At 62.4% G+C, this 9408-nt stretch overlaps 2 protein-coding genes across 3 annotated transcripts in view; one reads left to right on the top strand and one right to left on the bottom strand.

The window, feature by feature from the left end:
• The window catches only part of MGRN1 (mahogunin ring finger 1), a 72428-nt gene extending 70885 nt beyond the window's left edge, over window positions 1–1543 (bottom strand). The window contains exon 1 of the mRNA XM_058434135.1: window positions 1526–1543. The gene's annotated coding sequence lies outside the window, so the exon portion shown is untranslated. The remainder of the gene's footprint in view (window positions 1–1525) is intronic.
• Window positions 1544–2900: 1357 nt separating this feature from the next.
• On the top strand, window positions 2901–9067 carry UBALD1 (UBA like domain containing 1). Of its 2 annotated transcripts, none has more exons than XM_058434161.1 (3): window positions 2901–3429; window positions 7394–7456; window positions 7968–9067. In XM_058434161.1, coding segments are annotated over exons 1-3 (369 nt in total). In that variant the 5' UTR covers window positions 2901–3124; the 3' UTR covers window positions 7969–9067. The 2 variants fall into 2 exon arrangements, with proteins under 2 accessions (XP_058290144.1, XP_032000803.1); XM_032144912.2 differs by having other exon boundaries at window positions 2916–3244.
• The last annotated feature ends 341 nt before the right edge of the window (window positions 9068–9408 follow it).

Raw genomic sequence — 9408 nt, forward strand, 5'->3', positions numbered from 1 at the left:
CTTCAGTATCCCCTAGCTCACCCCTAGGGCCAGTGCCGGCCTCCCTAGGGCATTTTTTATTTTTTGGAGACAGGGTCTTGCTCTGTCCCCCAGGCACAATCACGGCTCACTGCAGCCTCTGACTTCCCAGGCTCAAGCAATCCTCCTACCTCAATCTGTAGCTGGGACTCCAGAATTTTTTTTTTTTTTTTTTTTTTTTTTTTTGAGGGAGTCTTGCTCTGTTTTTTTTTTTTTTTTTTTTGAGACAGTCTTGCTCTGTCGCCCAGGCTGGAATGCAATGGCACGATCTCAGCTAACTGCAACCTCCGCCTCCTGAATTCAAGCAATTCTCCTGCCTCAGCCTCCCCAGTAGCTGGGACTACAGGCGTGCGCCACTATGTCCGGCTAATTTTTGTATTTTTAGTAGAGACGGTTTGACCATGTTGACCAGGCTGGTCTGGAACTCCTAACCTCAAGGGATCCGCCCGCCTCAGCCTCCCAAAGCGGTAGGATTACAGGTGTGAGCCACCACGCCCGGCCAATTTTTTTTATTTTTTATTTTTTGTAGAGACGAGGGTCTCACTATGTTGCTCAGGCTGGTCGCAAACTCCTGGACTCAAGCGATCCGCCCATCTCGGCCTCCGAAAGTGTTGAGATTACTTACAGGTGTGAGCCATGGAACCCAGCTAATTCTCTGTTTTGTTTCGTTTTGTTTTGTTTTGTTTTTTGAGACGGAGTCTTGCTCTGTGGCCCAGGCTGGAGTGCAGTGGCGCGATCGCGGCTCACTGCAACCTCCGCCTCCCGGTTTCAAGCGATTCTCCTGCCTCAGCTTCTGGAGTAGCTGGGATTACAGGCGACTGCCACCACGCCCGGCTACTGTTTGTATTTTTAGTAGAGAAGGAGTTTCGCCGTGTTGGTCAGGCTGGTCTCGAATTCCTAACCTCAGGTGACCCGCCAGCCTCGGCCTCCCAAAGTGTTGGGATTACAGGCGTGAGCCACTGCGCCCGACCCGAACCCAGCTAATTTTCTTAAAATTTAAATTTCTGTACAGGCGTTTTTGCAAAGTCCTGGGCCTAGGCAGTCCTCCCTCCTCCGCCCCCGAGTAGGTGGGATTACAGGCCACCGCGCCAGTTCGGGAGGGCATTTTCCATCAAGCAAGGCTACACTCGTCCTCCGCGTTTCCGAAATTCGATCCCGACCCCAGCCGTCCTCACAGCCCCCACCCGGCTATTGCTCTTCTGTCGCCCCAGGCTAGGTCAGGGCCAGGAACAGAGGACTCAACAAATAGTGTCTCAACGAAGGAGGCTGGGGCCAGGGGGCGCAAGGAGCCGGACCAAGGTCACCGAGAGCTGCCGTGATCGCGCCTCACCGCCCCCGGGCGCTCGTAGCCGGCTAAAGCCTCACTAGCTGTCAGCAACGTCAACCGGAAGCGCCATGTGCTGGTCTGTAAACACCTCCCGGTCGCCCCGCCCCGGCTCCGCCCCCGGCCTCCCCGGCCCAGCGCCCGCCCCCGCCGCCTCTTCATTGGGCGCCCAGCTTTGTTTACCTTATATGGCCAGGTCCTAACACCCCGAGGCTGTCCATTGGTCGAGGCAGGACCTCACTCAGCTGACGTCACCGGGACCAAACGATGCAAATAAACCGAGGCATTCTGGGAATGGGAGTTTGGGGCCGCTCCGGAACTGGCTCTGTGGGGCCCTGGCGCCCGCCCGCTGAGGGCCGAGATTTCCGGCAAAGAGCACGAGATTTTGCGTGGGAAAGCGGGAGAACTGCTGGGAGGGGGACCCCGAAGCACCAGAGGCTGCTGGCCCCGATAGCCTGTCCCAGGCGCCGTCCAGAGGGTCATCGGGCTACAGTGGGGCAGGCCCAGAGCCAGGCTAGGAAGGACCCACGCCACGAGTGGGCGATGAGAGATTGAGTGAGGAGAGCTAGGAGGCTAGCTACAGGCGGTGACGTGCAGCGGAGCTTTTAAGTGGCTCCTTCATTCATTCACTGAACGAGTATTTGTCGGCGCCTACAGTGTGCCAGGCCTTTCAGCCTAGACCAAACGATTTGGGCCAAAATTCCTAGAGACCCCTCTCTTAAGGGTGTGCCTACTATTTAACACAGAGAGATGTCAATCACAGAGGGGTTCAGGGTCCCTAGGTCTTAACAAAGACGCCTGTGGCCCGGCGTTTGCGCCCATGCACAGATCTGTATGCCCCACCTTGGGACGCCAGTTCGTGCCAGAGCAGGGGCACGGATGCCACCGAGAGCAATGAGGGCGACATGGACGTGCCTGGCTCTGGTCACGGTCTGGACAGCTGCGCACAGTAGGCGCTTAGCGTTCAGTCACAGTCCCCGGGGCATGGCAAAGACGTCTGTGGCCTGGCGTTTGCGCCCATGCACAGATCTGTGGCCCCGGCCTCTGGGCTCCTAATTTCTGCCAGAGCAGGGGCGTGGGTGCCACCGAGAGCAACGAGGGCGATGTGGACGTGACTGGCTCTGGTCCCGGCTAAGGCGCCTGTATACAGTAGGCACTCAGTTTTCAGACACCGTTCCTGGGCCTTAGCAAAGACGCCTATGCACAGATCTGAGGCCCCCGCCTGCGGACCAACATCCGTGCCACAGCAGGGGCCGGGTGCCACCCAGAGCAACGAGGGCGACGTGGACTCCCCCAACCCTGGTCACGACCCGGGCATCCACACACAGTAGGCGCTCACTGTTCAGACACGGTCCCCAGGCCTTGGCGAACATCCTGTGGTCAGGCATTTGCGCCCATGCACAGACGTGGCCCCGCCAGCGGACCCCCATCCGTGCCAGAGCAAGGGCACGGGTGCCAACGAGAGCAACGAGGGCGACGTGAATGCGTCCGGCTCAGGTCACGGCCCGGACATCCGCACAGCGGGCGCTCGGTGCTCAGACACGCCCCTTCCCGGGCTTCGCGTCCCCTGGGGTGCCGGCCCCGCTCCCCCGGGGCGCCCGGCGCAGCGTGGAGACTACATATCCCAGCATGCCGCGGCGCCGGCGGAGCGAGGCGAGGCGCGGTGAGTCAGAGCCGCACAGTAAATATTTGTATTAGCCGGAGCCGGCTCGCTAATGGTGGACGCGTGAGGCGGAGGCGCTGGCGGCGGAGGGAGGCCGGAGCGGGCAACGCGGCGGCGCCATGTCCGTGAACATGGACGAGCTCAAGCACCAGGTCATGATCAACCAGTTCGTGCTGACGGCGGGCTGCGCGGCCGACCAGGCGAAGCAACTGCTGCAGGCGGCCCACTGGCAGTTCGAGGTGCGCGGCGCCGGAGCCGGGCGAGGGCCGGGGCCACGGGCGGAGTGTGTCCCGCGTGGCCGCGGGGCGGGGGCGGACGGCGTGGACGCGTGCCGGCTGTGCGCCCCCTCCGGGCCGCAGACCCGACCCGCTTTCCCGACGGCGGTGCCCGGCGTCCGGATCCCGAGGGCTCGCGGTGGGCGGAGGTGGGAACCGGGCCACCGGTCGGGGATACGTCGCCCCCATGGGGCCCCGAGTCCCCCGGGATCGAGACGGGGACCCCCCCACCCCTTTTGTCCGGGTAACGGCCGAGGGCAGGGCGGCGCCGCTGTGCGGACGGACAGTCGGGCGGGCGGCCGGAAGGAGGACGCCCCAGGCCTCGGCAGAGCTGGGCCGGAGGGCGGAGCCGGTCCGGGCGAGTGGTCCGAGGGTCCGCGTGCCTGGTGGGCGGCCGGCGGCGTGCGCACACGTGCATGTGCATTTGTGTTTACGCACGCACCGCGCCACGGCGTCGGCGGGGCACCGGAGAGGTGGCGGACCTACGGGCACGTTGGCGCGCGTGTGAACGCGCAGCCCCCTGGTGCGTTTGGTGTGTGATCAACGCGTACATATGTGGCGGGTGTGTAGATGCCGCCCGTGCCCGGCACGGTGTGATGTGTTTACACGGCCTGGAGTGTATGGGTGGCGTGTCGGAGCCCCACACTACAGCACAGGGATGAGCGTGTATCTTCTCCAGAGGTGTGCTTGGGGACTCCGTGTGCGCGTCTAGCTGCTCTCCTGGGGCTGGCAGGGGCATCTGTCCCTTTGCCGGTGCACTGGGGAGGGTGCACACGGTTCACCAGCTTTCGGGCTAGCTGGGTAGGAGGTGATGCTGTCCCAGTCTGGCACCCACTCCCCCGGGCCTCTCCTAACCCACAGGACAGTAGTGCTTCTGGCTTGTGCTGCCCAGAGGCTACCTGGCCTTCCCTAATTCACCGACCCCAGGATTAACCCCATGGTGGTTGGTATCTGGGGATGAGGCCAGAGCCCATTCAGCTATGCCCCTCACAGGGATAGGGTCATGGCCTCAGCCATCCCGGTACCATCTGTGCCCAGCTGGCGACTGGGAGCCTGGTTTCTCCGTGAGGAGCCATCCCAGGGCCTGCAGGAGGGACTAGAAGCCAGAGGACTCTGGGGCTCCGCTTCTTGGGGACTGGAGGGGGATCAGAATGTCCCAAGCTTGGGACAGTCTGGGAAGGCAGTGGCTATCCCATCCAGATGAGTCCGTCCCTCTCTCCCTGCCTACTTCCCTCCTACCAGCGGTCGCGGGGGCCACTGATCCTGTGCGGTGTTCACCCCAGGACGTGGGAGGCTGCTCTGTCCCTCTGGCCTTAGTTTCCACATCTGTATGGTGGGGTTGGGGGGCATGAGTCAGCCTCTGTTGGCCAGCTCACTGCCCCCTGTGCCCCGATGCAGCCCCACCCGGAGGAAGCTCCCCGCTTCGCTCGTGGTCTCTACAGCCCTCCTCAGCCCTGTTTGTGTCAAGGGCTGGATGTGGCAAAACTTGCAAAACCACATTCATGGCAGTCCCACATGTGCACGCAGGGTTCCCTCCCTGCCTGGGGCTGGGCAGGTAGGTGTCCGGTGGGAAGCGGGCCCTGCCTCCAAGACTCAGCCCAGCCCTCAGAACCTGGCACCCAGCTGGCACCCGGGCCACATCCCTCAGCGGCACAGTTAATTGAAAATACAGCTTTGAGGAGTGCAACGTCTGGGGAAAGGCTGTTCCCAGAGGGGCAGGAGCATCTGGGGCCTCTGGTGGCTCCCAGGGGCCCCGTGGGAGGAGCCCTGTGCCCTCCACTCTCGAGTCTCAGTTGTGCCATCTGTAAAGTGGGGGCCGCCAGGGAGGCTGGAGGAAGGTGACGGCACTTCAGGCCTTGGAATGGGGCTGAGTGAGGGGTTCACATGGCCACCCCATCCCCCTCCACGCTCCACCCGCTGGCCGCATCCACCAGGCGGTGTTTCTGGGTCACATTTGCTGCAATTCAGGTGCTAATGGGGGCAGGAGGCTGCAGGGGGAGGGGCTGGTATCTAGTGGGGCAGATGTTTCTCAATGGAGAATGCTCACAGCGGCCTGCAGAGGGGTTCTGGTGTGGCCTGGGGTTCCTGGGGTTGGGATTTACACAGTGAGCCTGGGCTTTGGGGCACAGCTGCTGCTGACAGAGGGTCTTGGGGTCTGGGAAGGTACTTAAAGACCGGCCCCCATGCCTGAGCTCCCACACCCCTGTTTAGGGACACCCAGATAGGGTGTCTCCTGCAGGAAATTCCCCACATAATTCATTTATTTAAAAAGTATTTTTTGCCGGGCACGGTGGCTCATGCCTGTAATCCCAGCACTTTGGGAGGCCAAGGTGGGCAGATCATGAGGTCAAGAGATCAAGACCATCCTGGCCAACACGGTGAAACCCCGTCTCTACTAAAAATACAAAAATTAGCCGGGTGTGGTGGCACGTCCCTGTAGTCCCAGCTACTCGGGAGGCTGAGGCAGGAGAATCGCTTAAACTAGGAGGCAGAGGTTGCAGTGAGCCCAGATCACGCCACTTCACTCCAGCCTGGTGACAGAGCGAGACTCTGTCTCAAAAAAAAAAAAAAAAAAAATTTAAATAGCCTCCCACCCATACCCCTGACCGAGGGCAGGCCCCAGGATCCAGGCTGGATTTCTGGGTGTGCTGGGCCTGGGAGGGCCAGGAAGTCAAGCTGGCATTAGGGGAATGGGCATGAGGGGTGGCGGTAGGGGCACCTCGGCGGCTTGAAGCTCCAAGTCTGGGCCTGGGACTTGGCAGGGCCCCAAGGACCCCTCACATACTTGTGGGGCTCCCTCACCAGCCCTTGCGCAAGAGCAGCCTCCGTTTCCTGGGATGGGCCTCCCCACCCCTGCAGGGCCTCAGCCAGGACATAGCAAATACCAGCGCCTCCCTCTGGGGCTCCTCAGTCCCCAGTCACCAAGGACCTCTGGAGCCTGCTGAACTGAGACACACATGAAAGAGCTCCAGGCTCGCTCTGTCTCCCCCACCTGTCCTGGCCTTTCTGAGCGCCCCCGTTTCTGTCTTCTGCTGACCAGCTGACCCTGAGCAAGTCAACTTCCTACCTTCATTTCCCTGCCTGTAAGACAGTAGTCCCTGCCTGTGGGGTTAATGATGACAGTCCATGGCCCCGCTGGGATGGAGCCCTGCTGGGTGCCCGCACCGTGCCCAGTGTGGCATGTGGCCCGGGTGTGGAGGGAGACGGTGGAGCATCCCATGCCTAGCGTGGTGCCAGCCAAGGGCAGGTGGCTGGGGAGCTGTGCTGGGAGCTGTCATAAACCTGTGGTGGCTTTGGTCCTAGGGCCGTCTTTCTGCTCCACTTCCTGGGCATTGTTCCGAGGGAGGCTTGGGTGGGTAAGCGAGTGAGCCTAAAGCCCAGGCTTGTCTCCTTGGTGCCAGGCCCTGCTTGCTGGAATCTGGTGATCTTAGGAGGTCACCGTTGCAAGGGAGGGGACCCGGGAGCCACCTAGTCCAACCTCTTTGTGGTACAGATGGAGAAACCAAGGCCCAAACAGTGGCCTCCTTGATCAGCCAGAAGCAGAGCTGGGTGGGGCAGCAGGGGATCCCCACCACCAGGCTCAGACTCTTTCAAGATGCTCTTGCTTCACAGATGAGGAGACCGAGGCTTAGAGAAGAGTAGAGACTTGCTACTCGTCAAGGTGGTAACAGCGCTACCCATCGAGGTGGTAACAGCCAGGCTAGAATCTCCTGAAACAGGGCAGGATGGGGAGGTCTGGTTGGGCTACCTGGGGCCGTGCTGCCTTTCCCCCAGGATGGGGTGAGTGTACTACCCGCCCTCACCCAGTCATGGTGCCGATGCCAGCTGGTGCAGGGGGAAGGCTCTGCAGGCCTTAGGCACTGAGGCAGGTGGTGAGCAGCAGGGGAAGGGTCTTTTCCGTCCACCCAACTGCCCAAGGTTCCGTGGCTCCTCCTTGGACAGCAGTGAGGGTTGGGGGTGACAGGCAAGCCACTGAGCCTCAGCACCGCGACTCACCCCTCCCACTCAGTGGTCCAGCCAGGGTCATCCCCAGCCTCAGAGGAGCCTGGGAACAAGGGCAGCGGCAGGGCTGGCGGGGGTCTGGAGGGTGAGCAGGGGCCTTTCTTTCTGCAGACAGCCCTCAGCGCCTTTTTCCAGGAGACCAACATCCCCTACAGCCACCACCACCACCAGATGGTAAGTGTCCCCTGGGAGTCCCTAGTTCTGGATTGGGCGGAAGGAGGCCGAGCTAGTTCGGTGTATAAGCAGCCCCTGGCCCAGGTGTATGAGGGGGCTGGTGCAGGCGGGGCTCGACCTCTTTGGAGATGGGTCAGCAGGAGTCCCGGCTCCGTGGGTCCTGCACTTAATCTTGCCTGTGCCAGCTCCCCCTGAGACCTGGGGGGAACTGGCCTCTGGGGCAATGAAGCTCCTTACCCTACAGCCCCCAGGGATGCTGTGGCCGATGGAAGGGGGTGGGCTGGAAAAGCCTTGTGGCCCCAGGCACCATGGGCTGCCAAGAGTGAGGCTGGGTTGGTTCATCTCAAGGCTTCTCCTCTGGGAACCCCTGGGCAGCAGACAGGCTTGGGGAGCTGGGGAAGGGACACAGAGCCTTCCGAGAATGGGCCAGCCACGCGTCCCCCCTTGGGAGGCAGTGGGGGCCCCTCTAGGAAGGGGTGCTCACCCCATCTCTCCTCTCTTCCCCTCACAGATGTGCACCCCCGCCAATACCCCTGCTACACCCCCCAACTTCCCCGACGCTCTCACCATGTTCTCCCGTCTCAAGGCCTCCGAGAGCTTCCACAGCGGTGGCAGCGGCAGCCCGATGGCCGCGACAGCCACGTCACCCCCGCCACACTTCCCCCATGCCGCCACCAGCAGCTCTGCGGCCTCCAGCTGGCCCACGGCGGCCTCGCCCCCGGGGGGCCCACAGCACCACCAGCCACAGCCGCCCCTGTGGACTCCAGCACCCCCTTCTCCGGCTTCAGACTGGCCACCCCTGGCCCCCCAACAGGCCACCTCAGAACCCAGGGCCCACCCTGCCATGGAGGCAGAGAGATAAGGGAGGCCCCTCCCCCCTCCCGGAGGCCAGGACCCCGTGGGGCGGGGGAGAGGACGTCTCTGCGGGCCCCCTTCACCCTTTTTCTGTCTGCACCCCTTGTTCCCCGGAGTCCCGGAGGGGAGAGCGCGGACTCTAGGCAGGCAGGGACATGTCTGGTGCCAGAACACGCAGCTGCCCACACGCAAGGTCATGGCCCCAGCGGCCCCGGCACATGGAGTGGTTCAGAGCGGCCTGGGTGCCTGGCGGACAGAACTTCAGAGACCACGCAGCCTTCCTTCGAAGACGTACCTGCCCCGCCCAGCCCACGGGCGCCGTGGAGGACCACCCTGGCGGAGACATCACTGATCCCTGGCTTGGAGCTCCTTGGGGGCCGGCAGGCCTCGACCCCCACCCTAGGGAATGCAGAGCCTCTCCGCATGTGTGCGCGTGGCCGTGTCTGTGTATTTCTACATGTGTCGCTCTTCAGAAGCAACCTAGTTCCTGGGGCAGCTGGACTTTGCATGTTAGAGTGAGCCCCCAGCCCCCTGCCCGCCGCCCCCTCCCCAGGGCCCTGCCTCCTCCCCACCCCCTCATCAGCCAGCGTCGCTGTTCCTTGCAGAGAAAAGGATTGTGGGAAACTCCAGGACTCTTCCCACCGCCTCCCAGCGCCTGCCTGCTGGGGCTGCCTGCATGCCTCCCCTGCACCTGGGGGTACCCGCATCCACTTCCTTTCCCCCTTTTAACAAAAGAGAAGAACGAATTCCAAACCACTGCCAGGCTCTGTGGTCTTACCTTGTATACGAGGCTCGCTGCCAGCTAGCTCTGGGGCCCGCCGCCCAGAAGACAGGGCCACCCCCAGCCTCCCCGGCTCCACACTGCTGCCTGTTGCCCTTGTCAGCCACAGCGTGCTCTGGAATCTTCCTGCCCACCCAGGGCTTTTCCTGTGAAGTTAGTTCCTGGCCTGGGTCCCCATCCTGTCGGCCCACCCCTGCCTCTGCTTGGCTGGACAGATCCTGGCGCCCAGTTAGGAGCTCTCAGGGCTCACACCTGCCTTCCATTGTCCTGGGTTTCATCTCAGGACTTTTCTCGGTCACGGCTCCAGTGGCTGGGT

Source organism: Hylobates moloch, unplaced genomic scaffold (assembly GCF_009828535.3).
Source record: "Hylobates moloch isolate HMO894 unplaced genomic scaffold, HMol_V3 SCAFFOLD_23, whole genome shotgun sequence".
In the NCBI taxonomy this organism is placed as follows: domain Eukaryota; kingdom Metazoa; phylum Chordata; class Mammalia; order Primates; family Hylobatidae; genus Hylobates; species Hylobates moloch.